This window comes from Physella acuta, unplaced genomic scaffold (genome assembly GCF_028476545.2).
Source record: "Physella acuta isolate Inbredline_101_S28 unplaced genomic scaffold, ASM2847654v3 ptg000079l, whole genome shotgun sequence".
NCBI classification, from domain to species: domain Eukaryota; kingdom Metazoa; phylum Mollusca; class Gastropoda; family Physidae; genus Physella; species Physella acuta.
In genome coordinates, this window is record NW_026731599.1 from 664,829 (window position 1) to 687,288 (window position 22,460).

Below are 22,460 nucleotides of genomic sequence, written 5' to 3' on the forward strand. Positions count from 1 at the left end.
CCACTTGACCCCACCAGACAGCCCACTTGACCCCACCAGACAGCCCACTTGACCCCACCAGACAGACCACTTGACCCCACCAGACAGCCCACTTGACCCCACCAGACAGCCCACTTGACCCCACCAGACAGACCACTTGACCCCACCAGACAGACCACTTGACCCCACCAGACAGCCCACTTGACCCCACCAGACAGCCTTTTGACCCCACCAGACAGACCACTTGACCCCACCAGACAGCCCACTTGACCCCACCAGACAGCCCACTTGACCCCACCAGACAGCCCACTTGACCCCACCAGACAGCCCACCAGACAGACCACTTGACCCCACCAGACAGCCCACTTGACCCCACCAGACAGCCCACTTGACCCCACCAGACAGCCCACTTGACCCCACCAGACAGCCCACTTGACCCCACCAGACAGACCACTTGACCCCACCAGACAGCCCACTTGACCCCACCAGACAGACCACTTGACCCCACCAGACAGCCCACCAGACAGCCCACTTGACCCCACCAGACAGCCCACTTGACCCCACCAGACAGCCCACTTGACCCCACCAGACAGCTCACTTGACCCCACCAGACAGCCCACCAGACAGCCCACTTGACCCCAACAGACAGCCCACTTGACCCCACCAGACAGACCACCAGACAGCCCACCAGACAGCCCACTTGACCCCACCAGACAGCCCACCAGACAGCCCACTTGACCCCACCAGACAGACCACCAGACAGCCCACTTGACCCCACCAGACAGCCCACCAGACAGACCACTTGACCCCACCAGACAGCCCACTTGACCCCACCAGACAGACCACCAGACAGCCCACTTGACCCCACCAGACAGCTCACTTGACCCCACCAGACAGCCCACCAGACAGACCACTTGACCCCAACAGACAGCCCACTTGACCCCACCAGACAGCCCACCAGACAGACCACTTGACCCCACCAGACAGCCCACTTGACCCCACCAGACAGCCCACTTGACCCCACCAGACAGACCACTTGACCCCACCAGACAGACCACTTGACCCCACCAGACAGCCCACTTGACCCCACCAGACAGCCCACTTGACCCCACCAGACAGCCCACTTGACCCCACCAGACAGACCACTTGACCCCACCAGACAGCCCACTTGACCCCACCAGACAGCCCACTTGACCCCACCAGACAGACCACTTGACCCCACCAGACAGACCACTTGACCCCACCAGACAGCCCACTTGACCCCACCAGACAGCCCACTTGACCCCACCAGACAGCCCACCAGACAGACCACTTGACCCCACCAGACAGCCCACTTGACCCCACCAGACAGCCCACCAGACAGCCCACTTGACCCCACCAGACAGCCCACTTGACCCCACCAGACAGCCCACTTGACCCCACCAGACAGCCCACCAGACAGACCACTTGACCCCACCAGACAGCCCACCAGACAGCCCACTTGACCCCACCAGACACCCCACCAGACAGCCCACTTGACCCCACCAGACAGCCCACTTGACCCCACCAGACAGCCCACTTGACCCCACCAGACAGCCCACTTGACCCCACCAGACAGCCCACTTGACCCCACCAGACAGACCACTTGACCCCACCAGACAGCCCACTTGACCCCACCAGACAGCCCACTTGACCCCACCAGACAGACCACTTGACCCCACCAGACAGCCCACTTGACCCCACCAGACAGCCCACTTGACCCCACCAGACAGCCCACTTGACCCCACCAGACAGACCACTTGACCCCACCAGACAGCCCACTTGACCCCACCAGACAGCCCACTTGACCCCACCAGACAGACCACTTGACCCCACCAGACAGCCCACTTGACCCCACCAGACAGACCACCAGACAGCCCACTTGACCCCACCAGACAGCTCACTTGACCCCACCAGACAGCCCACTTGACCCCACCAGACAGACCACCAGACAGCCCACTTGACCCCACCAGACAGCCCACTTGACCCCACCAGACAGCTCACTTGACCCCACCAGACAGCCCACCAGACAGCCCACTTGACCCCACCAGACAGCCCACTTGACCCCACCAGACAGACCACCAGACAGCCCACCAGACAGCCCACTTGACCCCACCAGACAGCCCACCAGACAGCCCACTTGACCCCACCAGACAGACCACCAGACAGCCCACTTGACCCCACCAGACAGCTCACTTGACCCCACCAGACAGCCCACCAGACAGCCCACTTGACCCCAACAGACAGCCCACTTGACCCCACCAGACAGCCCACCAGACAGACCACTTGACCCCACCAGACAGCCCACTTGACCCCACCAGACAGCCCACTTGACCCCACCAGACAGACCACTTGACCCCACCAGACAGACCACTTGACCCCACCAGACAGCCCACTTGACCCCACCAGACAGCCCACTTGACCCCACCAGACAGCCCACTTGACCCCACCAGACAGACCACTTGACCCCACCAGACAGACCACTTGACCCCACCAGACAGCCCACTTGACCCCACCAGACAGCCCACTTGACCCCACCAGACAGCCCACTTGACCCCACCAGACAGCCCACTTGACCCCACCAGACAGACCACTTGACCCCACCAGACAGCCCACTTGACCCCACCAGACAGCCCACTTGACCCCACCAGACAGCCCACCAGACAGACCACTTGACCCCACCAGACAGCCCACTTGACCCCACCAGACAGCCCACCAGACAGCCCACTTGACCCCACCAGACAGCCCACTTGACCCCACCAGACAGCCCACTTGACCCCACCAGACAGCCCACCAGACAGACCACTTGACCCCACCAGACAGCCCACCAGACAGCCCACTTGACCCCACCAGACACCCCACCAGACAGCCCACTTGACCCCACCAGACAGCCCACTTGACCCCACCAGACAGCCCACTTGACCCCACCAGACAGCCCACTTGACCCCACCAGACAGACCACTTGACCCCACCAGACAGCCCACTTGACCCCACCAGACAGCCCACTTGACCCCACCAGACAGACCACTTGACCCCACCAGACAGCCCACTTGACCCCACCAGACAGCCCACTTGACCCCACCAGACAGCCCACTTGACCCCACCAGACAGACCACTTGACCCCACCAGACAGCCCACTTGACCCCACCAGACAGACCACTTGACCCCACCAGACAGACCACTTGACCCCACCAGACAGCCCACTTGACCCCACCAGACAGCCCACTTGACCCCACCAGACAGCCCACTTGACCCCACCAGACAGACCACTTGACCCCACCAGACAGCCCACTTGACCCCACCAGACAGACCACCAGACAGCCCACTTGACCCCACCAGACAGCCCACTTGACCCCACCAGACAGCCCACTTGACCCCACCAGACAGCCCACTTGACCCCACCAGACTGACCACCAGACAGACCACTTGACCCCACCAGACAGACCACTTGACCCCACCAGACAGTCCACTTGACCCCACCAGACAGCCCACTTGACCCCACCAGACAGCCCACTTGACCCCACCAGACAGACCACTTGACCCCACCAGACAGCCCACTTGACCCCACCAGACTGACCACCAGACAGACCACTTGACCCCACCAGACAGACCACTTGACCCCACCAGACAGCCCACTTGACCCCACCAGACAGCCCACTTGACCCCACCAGACAGACCACTTGACCCCACCAGACAGACCACTTGACCCCACCAGACAGACCACCAGACAGACCACTTGACCCCACCAGACAGACCACCAGACAGACCACTTGACCCCACCAGACAGACCACTTGACCCCACCAGACAGACCACTTGACCCCACCAGACAGCCCACTTGACCCCACCAGACAGCCCACTTGACCCCACCAGACAGACCACTTGACCCCACCAGACCACTTGGCCCCACCAGACAGCCCACCAGACAGACCACTTGACCCCACCAGACCCCACTTGACCCCCACCAGACAGACCACTTGACCCCCACAACAGGGACCACTTGGCCCCACCAGACAGCCACCAGGAAGACCACTTGACCCCACCAGACAGACCCACCAGACAGACACTTGACCCCACCAGACAGACCACTTGACCCCACCAGACAGCCCACTTGACCCACACCAGACAGACCACTTGACCCCACCAGACTGACCACCAGACAGACCACTTGGACCCCACCAGACAGACCACTTGACCCCCACCAGACCCACTTGGCCCCACCAGACAGCCCACTTGACCCCACCAGACAGCCCTACCCCAACAGACAGACCACTCTGACCCCCACCAGAAGACCACTTGACCCCACCAGGACAGACACTTGACCCCACCAGACAGACCACTTGACCCCACCAGACAGACCACTTGACCCCACCAGGCAGACCACTTGACCCCACCAGACAGCCCACTTGACCCCACCAGACAGCCCACTTGACCCCACCAGACAGCCCACTTGACCCCACCAGACAGCCCACTTGACCCCACCAGACAGACCACTTGACCCCACCAGACAGACCACTTGACCCCACCAGACAGACCACTTGACCCCACCAGACAGCCCACTTGACCCCACCAGACAGCCCACTTGACCCCACCAGACAGCCCACTTGACCCCACCAGACAGCCCACTTGACCCCACCAGACAGACCACTTGACCCCACCAGACAGACCACTTGACCCCACCAGACAGACCACTTGACCCCACCAGACAGCCCACTTGACCCCACCAGACAGACCACTTGACCCCACCAGACAGACCACTTGACCCCACCAGACAGACCACTTGACCCCACCAGACAGCCCACTTGACCCCACCAGACAGACCACCAGACAGCCCACTTGACCCCACCAGACAGACCACCAGACAGCCCACTTGACCCCACCAGACAGACCACCAGACAGCCCACTTGACCCCACCAGACAGACCACCAGACAGCCCACTTGACCCCACCAGACAGACCACCAGACAGCCCACTTGACCCCACCAGACCACTTGGCCCCACCAGACAGACCACTTGACCCCACCAGACAGCCCACTTGACCCCACCAGACAGCCCACTTGACCCCACCAGACAGCCCACTTGACCCCACCAGACAGCCCACTTGACCCCACCAGACAGCCCACTTGACCCCACCAGACAGCCCACCAGACTGACCACCAGACAGACCACTTGACCCCACCAGACAGACCACTTGACCCCACCAGACAGCCCACTTGACCCCACCAGACAGCCCACTTGACCCCACCAGACAGCCCACTTGACCCCACCAGACAGCCCACCAGACTGACCACCAGACAGACCACTTGACCCCACCAGACAGACCACTTGACCCCACCAGACAGCCCACTTGACCCCACCAGACAGCCCACTTGACCCCACCAGACAGCCCACTTGACCCCACCAGACAGCCCACCAGACTGACCACCAGACAGACCACTTGACCCCACCAGACAGACCACTTGACCCCACCAGACAGCCCACTTGACCCCACCAGACAGCCCACTTGACCCCACCAGACAGCCCACTTGACCCCACCAGACAGCCCACTTGACCCCACCAGACAGCCCACTTGACCCCACCAGACAGACCACTTGACCCCACCAGACAGCCCACTTGACCCCACCAGACAGACCCCTTGACCCCACAACTTACCAATGCCGTCAACAACTTCCTGTTGTGTTCTCCAGCGCATGCCAACCTGCAATAGGAAACAGCTGGTCAAACCTATGTGATACTTGACCTAACCCATGTGATACTTGACCTAACCCATGTGATACTTGATCTAAGCCATGTGATACTTGATCTAACCTATGTGATACTTGATCTAACCCATGTGATACTTGATCTAACCCATGTGATACTTGATCTAACCCATGTGATACTTGATCTAACCCATGTGATACTTGATCTAACCCATGTGATACTTGATCTAAGCCATGTGATACTTGATCTAACCTATGTGATACTTGATCTAACCTATGTGATACTTGATCTAAGCCATGTGATACTTGATCTAACCCAAACCCAAGGATGGATGGCCAACCTTATATTGTCAACATCTCTACTTAAATGCTGGATGGCCTACCTTATATTGTCAACATCTCTACTTATAGGCTGGATGGCCTATCCTCTATTGTCAACATCTCTACTTATAGGCTGGATGGCCTACCTTATATTGTCAACATCTCTACTTAAAGGCTGGATGGCCAACCTTATATTGTCAACATCTCTACTTATAGGCTGGATGGCCAACCTTATATTGTCAACATCTCTACTTAAAGGCTGGATGGCCAACCTTATATTGTCAACATCTCTACTTATAGGCTGGATGGCCAACCTTATATTGTCAACATCTCTACTTAAAGGCTGGATGGCCTACCTTATATTGTCAACATCTCTACTTAAAGGCTGGATGGCCAACCTTATATTGTCAACATCTCTACTTATAGGCTGGATGGCCAACCTTATATTGTCAACATCTCTACTTAAAGGCTGGATGGCCAACCTTATATTGTCAACATCTCTACTTAAAGGCTGGATGGTCAACCTTATATTGTCAACATCTCAACTTAAAGGCTGGATGGCCTACCTTATATTGTCAACATCTCTAGACTGGATGGCCTACCTTATATTGTCAACATCTCTACTTATAGGCTGGATGGCCTACCTTATATTGTCAACATCTCTACTTAAAGGCTGGATGGCCAACCTTATATTGTCAACATCTCTACTTATAGGCTGGATGGCCAACCTTATATTGTCAACATCTCTACTTAAAGGCTGGATGGCCTACCTTATATTGTCAACATCTCTACTTAAAGGCTGGATGGCCAACCTTATATTGTCAACATCTCTACTTATAGGCTGGATGGCCAACCTTATATTGTCAACATCTCTACTTAAAGGCTGGATGGCCAACCTTATATTGTCAACATCTCTACTTAAAGGCTGGATGGTCAACCTTATATTGTCAACATCTCAACTTAAAGGCTGGATGGCCTACCTTATATTGTCAACATCTCTATTATAGACTGGATGGCCTACCTTATATTGTCAACATCTCTACTTATAGGCTGGATGGCCTACCTTATATTGTCAACATCTCTACTTAAAGGCTGGATGGCCAACCTTATATTGTCAACATCTCTACTTATAGGCTGGATGGCCAACCTTATATTGTCAACATCTCTACTTATAGGCTGGATGGCCTACCTTATATTGTCAACATCTCTACTTAAAGGCTGGATGGCCAACCTTATATTGTCAACATCTCTACTTAAAGGCTGGATGGCCAACCTTATATTGTCAACATCTCTACTTAAAGGCTGGATGGCCAACCTTATATTGTCAACATCTCTACTTAAAGGCTGGATGGCCAACCTTATATTGTCAACATCTCTACTTATAGGCTGGATGGCCAACCTTATATTGTCAACATCTCTACTTAAAGGCTGGATGGCCAACCTTATATTGTCAACATCTCTACTTAAAGGCTGGATGGCCAACCTTATATTGTCAACATCTCTACTTATAGGCTGGATGGCCAACCTTATATTGTCAACATCTCTACTTAAAGGCTGGATGGCCTACCTTATATTGTCAACATCTCTACTTAAAGGCTGGATGGCCAACCTTATATTGTCAACATCTCTACTTATAGGCTGGATGGCCAACCTTATATTGTCAACATCTCTACTTAAAGGCTGGATGGCCAACCTTATATTGTCAACATCTCTACTTAAAGGCTGGATGGCCAACCTTATATTGTCAACATCTCAACTTAAAGGCTGGATGGCCTACCTTATATTGTCAACATCTCTATTATAGACTGAATGGCCTACCTTATATTGTCAACATCTCTACTTATAGGCTGGATGGCCTACCTTATATTGTCAACATCTCTACTTAAAGGCTGGATGGCCAACCTTATATTGTCAACATCTCTACTTATAGGCTGGATGGCCAACCTTATATTGTCAACATCTCTAATAACATCAATACAACAGAACATCAATACAACAGAACATCAATACAACAGAACATCAATACAATAGAACATCAATACAACAGAACATCAATACAACACAACATCAATACAACACAACATCAATACAACAGAACATCAATACAACAGAACATCAATACAACACAACATCAATACAACAGAACATCAATACAACAGAACATCAATACAACAGAACATCAATACAACAGAACATCAATACAACAGAACATCAATACAACAGATTAATACAACAGAACATCAATACAACAGAACATCAATACAACAGATTAATACAACAGAACATCAATACAACAGAACATCAATACAACAGAACATAAATACACATCAATACAACGGATTAATACAACAGAACATCAACACAACACAACAGAACATCAACACAACAGAACATCAATACAACAGAACATCAATACAACAGAACATCAATACAACAGAACATCAACATAACAAAACATCAATACAACAGAACATCAATACAACAGAACATCAACACAACAGAACATCAACACAACAGAACATCAACACAACAGAACATCAACACAACAGAACATCAACACAACAGAACATCAACACAACAGAACATCAACAGAACAGAACATCAATACAACAGAACATCAATACAACAGAACATCAATACAACAGAACATCAACATAACAGAACATCAATACAACAGAACATCAATACAACAGAACATCAATACAACAGAACATCAAGATGGTAGATGGAGACAGGATGGTAGATGGAGAGACAGGATGGTAGAAGGAGAGACAGGATGGTAGATGGAGAGACATGATGGTAGATGGAGAGACAGGATGGTAGATGGAGAGACAGGATGGTAGATGGAGAGACAGGATGGTAGAAGGAGAGACAGGATGGTAGATGGAGAGACAGGATGGTAGATGGAGAGACAGGATGGTAGATGGAGAGACAGGATGGTAGATGGAGAGACAGGATGGTAGAAGGAGAGACAGGATGGTAGATGGAGAGACAGGATGGTAGATGGAGAGACAGGATGGTAGATGGAGAGACAGGATGGTAGATGGAGAGACAGGATGGTAGATGGAGACAGGATGGTAGATGGAGACAGGATGGTGGATGGAGACAGGATGGTAGATGGAGACAGGATGGTAGATGGAGACAGGATGGTAGATGGAGACAGGATGGTAGATGGAGACAGGATGGTAGATGGAGACAGGATGGTAGATGGAGAGACAGGATGGTAGATGGAGACAGGATGGTAGATGGAGACAGGATGGTAGATGGAGACAGGATGGTAGATGGAGAGACAGGATGGTAGATGGAGACAGGATGGTAGATGGAGACAGGATGGTGGATGGAGACAGGATGGTAGATGGAGACAGGATGGTAGATGGAGACAGGATGGTAGATGGAGACAGGATGGTAGATGGAGACAGGATGGTAGATGGAGACAGGATGGTAGATGGAGAGACAGGATGGTAGATGGAGACAGGATGGTAGATGGAGACAGGATGGTAGATGGAGACAGGATGGTAGATGGAGAGACAGGATGGTAGATGGAGACAGGATGGTAGATGGAGAGACAGGATGGTAGATGGAGACAGGATGGTAGATGGAGACAGGATGGTAGATGGAGACAGGATGGTAGATGGAGAGACAGGATGGTAGATGGAGACAGGATGGTAGATGGAGAGACAGGATGGTAGATGGAGACAGGATGGTAGATGGAGACAGGATGGTAGATGGAGAGACAGGATGGTAGATGGAGAGACAGGATGGTAGATGGAGAGACAGGATGGTAGATGGAGAGACAGGATGGTAGATGGAGAGACAGGATGGTAGATGGAGAGACAGGATGGTAGATGGAGACAGACAGGATGGTAGATGGAGACAGGATGGTAGATGGAGACAGGATGGTAGATGGAGACAGGATGGTAGATGGAGAGACAGGATGGTAGATGGAGACAGGATGGTAGATGGAGAGACAGGATGGTAGATGGAGACAGGATGGTAGATGGAGAGACAGGATGGTAGATGGAGAGACAGGATGGTAGATGGAGAGACAGGATGGTAGATGGAGAGACAGGATGGTAGATGGAGACAGGATGGTAGATGGAGACAGGATGGTAGATGGAGAGACAGGATGGTAGATGGAGACAGGATGGTAGATGGAGACAGGATGGTAGATGGAGAGACAGGATGGTAGATGGAGACAGGATGGTAGATGGAGACAGGATGGTAGATGGAGAGACAGGATGGTAGATGGAGACAGGATGGTAGATGGAGACAGGATGGTAGATGGAGAGACATGATGGTAGATGGAGACAGGATGGTAGATGGAGAGACAGGATGGTAGATGGAGACAGGATGGTAGATGGAGAGACAGGATGGTAGATGGAGACAGGATGGTAGATGGAGACAGGATGGTAGATGGAGACAGGATGGTAGATGGAGAGACAGGATGGTAGATGGAGAGACAGGATGGTAGATGGAGAGACAGGATGGTAGATGGAGACAGGATGGTAGATGGAGAGACAGGATGGTAGATGGAGACAGGATGGTAGATGGAGAGACAGGATGGTAGATGGAGACAGGATGGTAGATGGAGACAGGATGGTAGATGGAGAGACAGGATGGTAGATGGAGACAGGATGGTAGATGGAGAGACAGGATGGTAGATGGAGACAGGATGGTAGATGGAGAGACAGGATGGTAGATGGAGAGACAGGATGGTAGATGGAGACAGGATGGTAGATGGAGACAGGATGGTAGATGGAGAGACAGGATGGTAGATGGAGACAGGATGGTAGATGGAGAGACAGGATGGTAGATGGAGACAGGATGGTAGATGGAGACAGGATGGTAGATGGAGACAGGATGGTAGATGGAGAGACAGGATGGTAGATGGAGACAGGATGGTAGATGGAGAGACAGGATGGTAGATGGAGACAGGATGGTAGATGGAGAGACAGGATGGTAGATGGAGAGACAGGATGGTAGATGGAGAGACAGGATGGTAGATGGAGACAGGATGGTAGATGGAGAGACAGGATGGTAGATGGAGACAGGATGGTAGATGGAGACAGGATGGTAGATGGAGACAGGATGGTAGATGGAGACAGGATGGTAGATGGAGAGACAGGATGGTAGATGGAGACAGGATGGTAGATGGAGAGACAGGATGGTAGATGGAGACAGGATGGTAGAAGGAGAGACAGGATGGTAGAAGGAGAGACAGGATGGTAGAAGGAGAGACAGGATGGTAGATGGAGAGACAGGATGGTAGATGGAGACAGGATGGTAGATGGAGACAGGATGGTAGATGGAGAGACAGGATGGTAGATGGAGAGACAGGATGGTAGATGGAGAGACAGGATGGTAGATGGAGACAGGATGGTAGATGGAGACAGGATGGTAGATGGAGACAGGATGGTAGATGGAGACAGGATGGTAGATGGAGACAGGATGGTAGATGGAGACAGGATGGTAGATGGAGACAGGATGGTAGATGGAGAGACAGGATGGTAGATGGAGACAGGATGGTAGATGGAGACAGGATGGTAGATGGAGAGACAGGATTGTAGATGGAGAGACAGGATGGTAGATGGAGAGACAGGATGGTAGATGGAGACAGGATGGTAGATGGAGAGACAGGATGGTAGATGGAGAGACAGGATGGTAGATGGAGACAGGATGGTAGATGGAGAGACAGGATGGTAGATGAAGAGACAGGATGGTAGATGGAGACAGGATGGTAGATGGAGACAGGATGGTAGATGGAGACAGGATGGTAGATGGAGACAGGATGGTAGATGGAGACAGGATGGTAGATGGAGACAGGATGGTAGATGGAGACAGGATGGTAGATGGAGACAGGATGGTAGAGGGAGAGACAGGATGGTAGATGGAGAGACAGGATGGTAGATGGAGAGACAGGATGGTAGATGGAGAGACAGGATGGTAGATGGAGAGACAGGATGGTAGATGGAGACAGGATGGTAGATGGAGACAGGATGGTAGATGGAGAGACAGGATGGTAGATGGAGAGACAGGATGGTAGATGGAGAGACAGGATGGTAGATGGAGACAGGATGGTAGATGGAGAGACAGGATGGTAGATGGAGACAGGATGGTAGATGGAGACAGGATGGTAGATGGAGACAGGATGGTAGATGGAGACAGGATGGTAGATGGAGAGACAGGATGGTAGATGGAGACAGGATGGTAGATGGAGAGACAGGATGGTAGATGGAGACAGGATGGTAGAAGGAGAGACAGGATGGTAGAAGGAGAGACAGGATGGTAGAAGGAGAGACAGGATGGTAGATGGAGAGACAGGATGGTAGATGGAGACAGGATGGTAGATGGAGACAGGATGGTAGATGGAGAGACAGGATGGTAGATGGAGAGACAGGATGGTAGATGGAGACAGGATGGTAGATGGAGAGACAGAATGGTAGATGGAGACAGGATGGTAGATGGAGACAGGATGGTAGATGGAGAGACAGGATGGTAGATGGAGACAGGATGGTAGATGGAGAGACAGGATGGTAGATGGAGACAGGATGGTAGATGGAGAGACAGGATGGTAGATGGAGAGACAGGATGGTAGATGGAGAGACAGGATGGTAGATGGAGACAGGATGGTAGATGGAGACAGGATGGTAGATGGAGAGACAGGATGGTAGATGGAGACAGGATGGTAGATGGAGACAGGATGGTAGATGGAGACAGGATGGTAGATGGAGAGACAGGATGGTAGATGGAGACAGGATGGTAGATGGAGACAGGATGGTAGATGGAGACAGGATGGTGGATGGAGACAGGATGGTAGATGGAGAGACAGGATGGTAGATGGAGAGACAGGATGGTAGATGGAGAGACAGGATGGTAGATGGAGAGACAGGATGGTAGATGGAGAGACAGGATGGTAGATGGAGAGACAGGATGGTAGATGGAGACAGGATGGTAGATGGAGAGACAGGATGGTAGATGGAGACAGGATGGTAGATGGAGACAGGATGGTAGATGGAGAGACAGGATGGTAGATGGAGACAGGATGGTAGATGGAGAGACAGGATGGTAGATGGAGACAGGATGGTAGATGGAGACAGGATGGTAGATGGAGAGACAGGATGGTAGATGGAGAGACAGGATGGTAGATGGAGACAGGATGGTAGATGGAGACAGGATGGTAGATGGAGACAGGATGGTAGAAGGAGAGACAGGATGGTAGATGGAGAGACAGGATGGTAGATGGAGAGACAGGATGGTAGATGGAGACAGGATGGTAGATGGAGACAGGATGGTAGATGGAGAGACAGGATGGTAGAGGGAGAGACAGGATGGTAGATGGAGACAGGATGGTAGATGGAGAGACAGGATGGTAGATGGAGAGACAGGATGGTAGATGGAGAGACAGGATGGTAGATGGAGAGACAGGATGGTAGATGGAGAGACATGATGGTAGATGGAGACAGGATGGTAGATGGAGACAGGATGGTAGATGGAGAGACAGGATGGTAGAGGGAGAGACAGGATGGTAGATGGAGACAGGATGGTAGATGGAGAGACAGGATGGTAGATGGAGACAGGATGGTAGATGGAGACAGGATGGTAGATGGAGAGACAGGATGGTAGATGAAGAGACAGGATGGTAGATGGAGAGACAGGATGGTAGATGGAGAGACAGGATGGTAGATGGAGAGACAGGATGGTAGATGGAGAGACAGGATGGTAGATGGAGAGACAGGATGGTAGATGGAGACAGGATGGTAGATGGAGACAGGATGGTAGATGGAGAGACAGGATGGTAGATGGAGAGACAGGATGGTAGATGGAGACAGGATGGTAGATGGAGAGACAGGATGGTAGATGAAGAGACAGGATGGTAGATGGAGAGACAGGATGGTAGATGGAGAGACAGGATGGTAGATGGAGAGACAGGATGGTAGATGGAGAGACAGGATGGTAGATGGAGAGACATGATGGTAGATGGAGACAGGATGGTAGATGGAGAGACAGGATGGTAGATGGAGACAGGATGGTAGATGGAGAGACAGGATGGTAGATGGAGACAGGATGGTAGATGGAGACAGGATGGTAGATGGAGAGACAGGATGGTAGATGAAGAGACAGGATGGTAGATGGAGACAGGATGGTAGATGGAGAGACAGGATGGTAGATGGAGAGACAGGATGGTAGATGGAGACAGGATGGTAGATGGAGACAGGATGGTAGATGGAGACAGGATGGTAGATGGAGAGACAGGATGGTAGATGGAGACAGGATGGTAGATGGAGAGACAGGATGGTAGATGGAGACAGGATGGTAGATGGAGACAGGATGGTAGATGGAGACAGGATGGTAGATGGAGAGACAGGATGGTAGATGGAGAGACAGGATGGTAGATGGAGAGACAGGATGGTAGATGGAGAGACAGGATGGTAGATGGAGACAGGATGGTAGATGGAGACAGGATGGTAGATGGAGAGACAGGATGGTAGATGGAGAGACAGGATGGTAGATGGAGAGACAGGATGGTAGATGGAGAGACAGGATGGTAGATGGAGAGACAGGATGGTAGATGGAGAGACAGGATGGTAGATGGAGAGACAGGATGGTAGATGGAGAGACAGGATGGTAGATGGAGAGACAGGATGGTAGATGGAGACAGGATGGTAGATGGAGACAGGATGGTAGATGGAGACAGGATGGTAGATGGAGAGACAGGATGGTAGATGGAGAGACAGGATGGTAGATGGAGAGACAGGATGGTAGATGGAGAGACAGGATGGTAGATGGAGAGACAGGATGGTAGATGGAGACAGGATGGTAGATGGAGACAGGATGGTAGATGGAGAGACAGGATGGTAGATGGAGAGACAGGATGGTAGATGTAATATGTCTTAACCAACTGTCCACTGGATCATCTTCCTCCCATAAAAATTGATGGTTGTCTTTGATGACATCTGCATCCCGTCTGTCCCTTGACCTAACCAAGACAACATTTTCATCATCAATCTGTCCCTTGACTAGACATAATCTGTCCCCTGACTAGACATAATCTGTCCCCTGAATAGACATAATCTGTCCCCTGACTAGACATCATCTGTCCCCTGACTAGACATAATCTGTCCCCTGACTAGACATCATCTGTCCCCTGACTAGACATCATCTGTCCCCTGACTAGACATAATCTGTCCCCTGACTAGACATAATCTGTCCCCTGAATAGACATAATCTGTCCCCTGACTAGACATAATCTGTCCCCTGAATAGACATAATCTGTCCCCTGACTAGACATCATCTGTCCCCTGACTAGACATAATCTGTCCCCTGACTAGACATCATCTGTCCCCTGACTAGACATCATCTGTCCCCTGACTAGACATAATCTGTCCCTTGACTAGACATAATCTGTCCCTTGACTAGACATCATCTGTCCCCTGACTAGACATAATCTGTCCCCTGACTAGACATAATCTGTCCCCTGAATAGACATAATCTGTCTCCTGACTAGACATCATCTGTCCCCTGACTAGACATAATCTGTCCCCTGACTAGACATCATCTGTCCCCTGACTAGACATAATCTGTCCCCTGACTAGACATAATCTGTCCCTTGACTAGACATAATCTGTCCCTTGACTAGACATCATCTGTCCCTCAACTTAAACTAGACAACATCAACCTTTATCATTTATTTATGTGTTGACCTGTCGGTTAAATTTCTACCTGTCATTAAACTGTATTATATATATTAAAAAAAACTGTCAGTCTTACAAAACTGTCTCAGTCTTACAAAACTGTCTGAATGTGTCTTACGTGTCCCTCCTTAGGTCCACCTGCGAGCCACCGTAGTAGTGCAGGTAGTTGTTGATGTATTCTTTATGCCTGCTGTACTACTGCTTGTCAAGGTCAAATCTTAAAACTAGGTCAATGTCTGACACCCAGGCGAAACTATGAAACTAGGTCAATGTCTGACATCCAGGTGAAACTATGAAACTAGGTCAATGTCTGACACCCAGGTGAAACTATGAAACTAGGTCAATGTATGACACCCAGGTGAAACTATGAAACTAGGTCAATGTATGACACCCAGGTGAAACTATGAAACTAGGTCAATGTATGACACCCAGGTGAAAAGATGAGAAAAAGGATACAACATCCTTGGCCACTGCATGATATCTGTAGGCTTTGCCCTCTTCTCTGAAATAAATTTCACTTTCAGATTTAAGTATACATTTCCTGACTTTAAGATTTGAACACATACATATACATTTGGTAACCTACCTACCTAGTGGTAACCTACCTACCTAGTGGTAACCTACCTACCTCTGGTAACCTACCTAATGGTAACCTACCTATCTCTGATAACCTACCTAGTGGTAACCTACCTATCTCTGATAACCTACCTAATGGTAACCTACCTATCTCTGATAACCTACCTAATGGTAACCTACCTACATGGTGGTAACCTACCTACCTAGTGGTAACCTACCTACCTCTGCTAACCTACCTACCTAGTAGTAACCTACTTACATCTGATAGCCTACCGACCTCTGGTAACCTACCTAGTGGTAACCAATCTAACTCTGTAACTTACCTAATCAATTCATCCTCCAGTTGACGCTTGCTTGCAACTTTGGTTTGACTTTTTCTCTCCTTCACAAGGCCTTTGTCAACCTGCCTGGGTGTGAAACCATTCTAAAATTAGTGTTGGAGTCAGGGTGTGAAACCATTCTAAATTTAGTGTTGGAGTCAGGGTGTGAAACCATTCTAAAGTTAGTGTTGGAGTCAGGGTGTGAAACCATTCTAAAGTTAGTGTTGGAGTCAGGGTGTGAAACCATTCTAAAGTTAGTGTTGGAGTCAGGGTGTGAAACCATTCTAAAGTTAGTGTTGGAGTCAGGGTGTGAAACCATTCTAAAGTTAGTGTTGGAGTCAGGGTGTGAAACCATTCTAAAGTTAGTGTTGGAGTCAGGGTGTGAAACCATTCTAAAGTTAGTGTTGGAGTCAGGGTGTGAAACCATTCTAAAGTTAGTGTTACCTTTTAGATTTAATCTCCGACTCAAAGGCTGAATCATACTCATCTCCTACATCTTTTGGCACCTAAAGATATACAAGTTATAACAAAGCTTTTAATCAACCCTAGCTACTCAAGTGGTAATTATTGACCTAGCTACTGAAGTGTCAATTATTGACCTAGCTACACAAGTGTCAATTATTGACCTAGCTACACAAGTGTCAATTATTGACCTAGCTACACAAGTGTCAATTATTGACCTAGATGGCAAAATATGAAAGATGAACCTCTGGATCCAGCATCTGACCCATCTTACACAACAGTTTTTGTAACCTGACAGAATTGTAGCCGGACAGAATTGTAACCTGACAGAGGATTAGCTACAGGGGTGAGTTGGGTTGCCGGTGAAAGGAAAAAAGTCACAGGGAAAAAAAACAAAAAAGTCACAAAAGAAAAAATTTTATTGGAAAAAAAGTCATAGTAATAAAGTCACAGAAATAAGTCACAAAAATATTCTAAAAAATATTTTGACTTAACTGTTGATTATTGTAAAATTTTGGGGCGTATTAATTTGCTTGCTAAGTTTTTCTGTAGCAAATTTGTAAACTTTAAAAGCATTATTTTTTATAACAATTACAAGTTACTGTAAGATAATGTACATAGCAATGTCAACATTGGTTACTTATTCAGTTAAAGATGCTGTGAAAAATTATTTTAAAATAAATTTAGGCTCATCATTGGGTTTGCATGTTTTTGCCGTAGGCCTTATCATGGTCGTCTTCTCCTCAGGCAGCTTTGTCCGTCCATATTGTGTGTTATTTACATTTTGCGTTAATCACAGCCTTTGTACCATGCCGGCTTTCTCTTTTGATCCTAGGCTTTGTTATGTAATAAGCATGATAAATGTAGGCAGTACATGTGGTTGAACTATTGTTGTGAATAGTTGAGGACAGCAAGTCACATTTAATTTGCCTTTATGCTATTTCAGGCTAATTTAAAGTTAGTATTTAAAAAACACTATTGAAACCAACAAGGTTTGAACATTATTTTAAATTCTATTAAATATTATACTGTAAATGTAAAACAGAATTAAAATTAACCTACAAACTTTATACTAAAATCTTGTATGTGTGTTATAAATATCACTAAATGTATACAAATGATTACATTACATTTAATTAATCCTAAATTGATTAGCATAATATATAACAGTATTAACAAATTCCATGCAAATACGCATTTGTGACTTTCTTCCTGTGACTTTTCCTGCATTTTTTTCCTCTGAATTGTTTTCCTAAAATCAAGTTGCCAACCCATGAGCTGTAAGGGGCTCTCTTTTCCCATCTATCATCTCTCACTAAATTTTTTATATTTTTCTACTGAAACAATACCAATGAAAACTAGATATAAACAAATCAAACAGACACTACATTTGATGGTCCTAGCTCGTTTGGGGCTAAGATGCAGTATTTTAATTTCGTCTGACTCTGTCATTTACATGTTGTAACATCAGATTAATCTGTTTTTTTATGCAGCAGTGTAGTAGGACTCACAATGTTCAATGATAGTTTTTTTCAATTAAAGAAACAGTTTAGTTGTTTCTAAAACACCCTATTCCCTTTGGACTCTGTTATGGGACGGAGTGGCCTTGCGGTAGAGAGCTAGACTGCTAACCCATGTGTCTCGAATTCAAATCCGGGTTCAAGTTAGTTAGACCATCCACCCAGCTCTGATGGGTACCTAACTCATGTTAGGGAAAGTAAAGGCGGCTGACCACACTATCCCTTCATATGCCGAGGTCACAGAAACAGGTGAACTCTACTTCACTTGCCCCATGCCCATAGCCGTCAGGTTTGGAAGGGGAACTTTACTTTTAAACTTTACTTATTAATACTTATGGACTCTGTTAGACGTTAGTAAACGTTAAAATTGAGTGAGAATACTTTATAATGAGATTTAAAATGTAGTGAGAATACTTAATAAAGAGATTTAAAATATAGTGAGAATTACTAATAAATATTAGAACTAATTTTTAGGCCTATATTTTCATCAAAATACCTACCTCTGAGAAATCGATCTTATCAACCATAATAGATCTACAACATTCAACATTCGCTCGTCTGAACTTTTCAGCAATGAAGTCAATAAAAATAAATACTTTGGTTTTACTAGTTACCCAAAAAATAATGAAAAATGATGAAAAACAAATTTGGTTCGAAGTCTTTAGCCCTAATTATTAATTAATTATTTTTAGTTTGAACGGTGCTCTTGGACTTCTGCTCACAGTAAATACAGTTTACTATGAATGTTCACACCACACATTCAACATTTTGAATGTCATCAATGCACTGTTTCTAAAATTTAAATTGGAACAAGCCTTGTATTTTACTTTCAGATAAACGTTTCTCTAGAGTAGAAGTAGAGGACCGTGACTTGCGTGCAAATTAAACAGCATATACGCTGCGCTCGCTAGGGTTTGTGAATATATAAAATTTTCAATTAATGGTTTACATGGTATTTATTATTTTCATACCAGCAGCTATTTATTGTGCCATTGGAGTGAGCGTAGCCGTGACCGCCGGTCATAGTGATTCATACTGTCATAGTGATGTTTCAGAATCTGGTACTCACAAACTACCCAGTACCGGTACTCACAAACTACCTAGCCAGACACACAGCGACATAACAGGAACGGGCAACAGCTTCTTGTCGACAGCCTCCGGTTGCCATCATGACAGGTATACTAGACAGCATCTAGCCGACAGGTATACTAGACAGCATCTAGCCGACAGGTACTGGACAGCATCTTGCCGACAGGAACTGTACAGGATCTCACAGCACAGGTACAGGTTGACATCACGATGACAGACACCAGACAGCATCTCATAGGACAGGCAAAAAGACAGCATAACATCAGGCCATTAACACCTTTTTACTACTACCCACGGGGTTAACATAAGATATTGGGGGTGAGCAGGCCAGGGGAAAGCTAGAATGTAATAAAATAATATTGGCACACGCTAGATGGTGGCAGACCTCAGTATAGGCCTTGGATGGTGGCAGACCTCAGTATAGGCCTTGGATGGTGGCAGACCTTGGATGGTGGCAGACCTCGGTATAGGCCTTGGATGGTGGCAGACCTCGGTATAGACCTTGGATGGTGGCAGGCCTTGGATGGTGGCAGACCTCAGTATAGGCCTTGGATGGTGGCAGACCTTGGATGGTGGCAGACCTTGGATGGTGGCAGACCTCGGTATAGGCCTTGGATGGTGGCAGACCTTGGATGGTGGCAGACCTTGGATGGTGGCAGACCTTGGATGGTGGCAGATCTTGGATGGTGGCAGACCTCAGTATAGGCCTCGGATGGTGGCAGGCCTTGGTATAGGCCTTGGATGGTGGCAGACCTCAGTATAGGCCTTGGATGGTGGCAGACCTTGGATGGTGGCAGACCTCGGTATAGGCCTTGGATGGTGGCAGACCTCAGTATAGGCCTTGGATGGTGGCAGACCTCGGTATAGGCCTTGGATGGTGGCAGACCTCAGTATAGGCCTTGGATGGTGGCAGACCTCTGTATAGACCTTGGATGGTGGCAGACCTCGGTATAGGCCTTGGATGGTGGCAGACCTTGGATGGTGGCAGACCTCAGTATAGGCCTTGGATGGTGGCAGACCTCTGTATAGACCTTGGATGGTGGCAGACCTCGGTATAGGCCTTGGATGGTGGCAGGCCTTGGATGGTGGCAGACCTCGGTATAGACCTTGGATGGTGGCAGACCTCGGTATAGGCCTTGGATGGTGGCAGACCTTGGATGGTGGCAGACCTCAGTATAGGCCTTGGATGGTGGCAGACCTTGGATGGTGGCAGACCTCGGTATAGGCCTTGGATGGTGGCAGACCTCGGTATAGGCCTTGGATGGTGGCAGGCCTTGGATGGTGGCAGACCTTGGTATAGACCTTGGATGGTGGCAGACCTTGGATGGTGGCAGACCTTGGATGGTGGCAGACCTTGGATGGTGGCAGACCTTGGTATAGGCCTTGGATGGTGGCAGGCCTTGGATGGTGGCAGGCCTTGGATGGTGGCAGACCTCGGTATAGGCCTTGGATGGTGGCAGACCTCGGTATAGGCCTTGGATGGTGGCAGGCCTTTGATGGTGGCAGACCTCGGTATAGGCCTTGGATGGTGGCAGACCTCGGTATAGGCCTTGGATGGTGGCAGACCTCGGTATAGGCCTTGGATGGTGGCAGACCTCGGTATAGGCCTTGGATGGTGGCAGACCTCGGTATAGGCCTTGGATGGTGGCAGACCTCGGTATAGGCCTTGGATGGTGGCAGGCCTTGGATGGTGGCAGACCTTGGTATAGGCCTTGGATGGTGGCAGACCTTGGTATAGGCCTTGGATGGTGGCAGACCTCGGTATAGGCCTTGGATGGTGGCAGGCCTTGGATGGTGGCAGACCTCGGTATAGACCTTGGATGGTGGCAGACCTTGGATGGTGGCAGGCCTTGGATGGTGGCAGGCCTTGGATGGTGGCAGGCCTTGGATGGTGGCAGGCCTTGGATGGTGGCAGGCCTTTGATGGTGGCAGACCTCGGTATAGGCCTTGGATGGTGGCAGACCTCTGTATAGGCCTTGGATGGTGGCAGGCCTTGGATGGTGGCAGACCTCGGTATAGGCCTTGGATGGTGGCAGACCTTGGTATAGGCCTTGGATGGTGGCAGACCTCGGTATAGGCCTTGGATGGTGGCAGGCCTTGGATGGTGGCAGACCTCGGTATAGGCCTTGGATGGTGGCAGACCTTGGTATAGACCTTGGATGGTGGCAGACCTCGGTATAGGCCTCGGATGGTGGCAGACCTCTGTATAGGCCTTGGATGGTGGCAGGCCTTTGATGGTGGCAGACCTCGGTATAGGCCTCGGATGGTGGCAGGCCTTGGTATAGGCCTTGGATGGTGGCAGACCTCAGTATAGGCCTTGGATGGTGGCAGACCTCGGTATAGGCCTTGGATGGTGGCAGGCCTTGGTATAGGCCTTGGATGGTGGCAGACCTCAGTATAGGCCTTGGATGGTGGCAGACCTCAGTATAGGCCTTGGATGGTGGCAGACCTCAGTATAGGCCTTGGATGGTGGCAGACCTCGGTATAGGCCTTGGATGGTGGCAGGCCTTGGATGGTGGCAGACCTCGGTATAGGCCTCGGATGGTGGCAGGCCTTGGTATAGGCCTTGGATGGTGGCAGACCTCAGTATAGGCCTTGGATGGTGGCAGACCTCTGTATAGGCCTTGGATGGTGGCAGGCCTTGGATGGTGGCAGACCTTGGTATAGGCCTTGGATGGTGGCAGACCTTGGTATAGGCCTTGGATGGTGGCAGACCTCGGTATAGGCCTTGGATGGTGGCAGGCCTTGGATGGTGGCAGACCTCGGTATAGGCCTTGGATGGTG

General features: G+C 49.5%; 1 protein-coding gene across 1 annotated transcript in view; it reads right to left on the reverse strand.

Moving 5' to 3' along the window:
* LOC131954683 (protein FRA10AC1 homolog) overlaps nt 1–19,170 on the reverse strand; it is a 30,056-nt gene extending 10,886 nt beyond the window's left edge. Inside the window, exons 1-7 of the mRNA XM_059318444.1 lie at nt 19,088–19,170; nt 17,050–17,111; nt 16,609–16,692; nt 16,166–16,211; nt 15,828–15,904; nt 14,832–14,994; nt 5,647–5,734 (exon numbers count right to left, since the gene is read on the reverse strand). Of these exons, the coding sequence (XP_059174427.1) occupies nt 5,647–5,734; nt 14,832–14,994; nt 15,828–15,904; nt 16,166–16,211; nt 16,609–16,692; nt 17,050–17,111; nt 19,088–19,114 (547 nt within the window). The 5' untranslated portion in view covers nt 19,115–19,170. The remainder of the gene's footprint in view (nt 1–5,646; nt 5,735–14,831; nt 14,995–15,827; nt 15,905–16,165; nt 16,212–16,608; nt 16,693–17,049; nt 17,112–19,087) is intronic.
* Between the last annotated feature and the right edge of the window lie 3,290 nt (nt 19,171–22,460).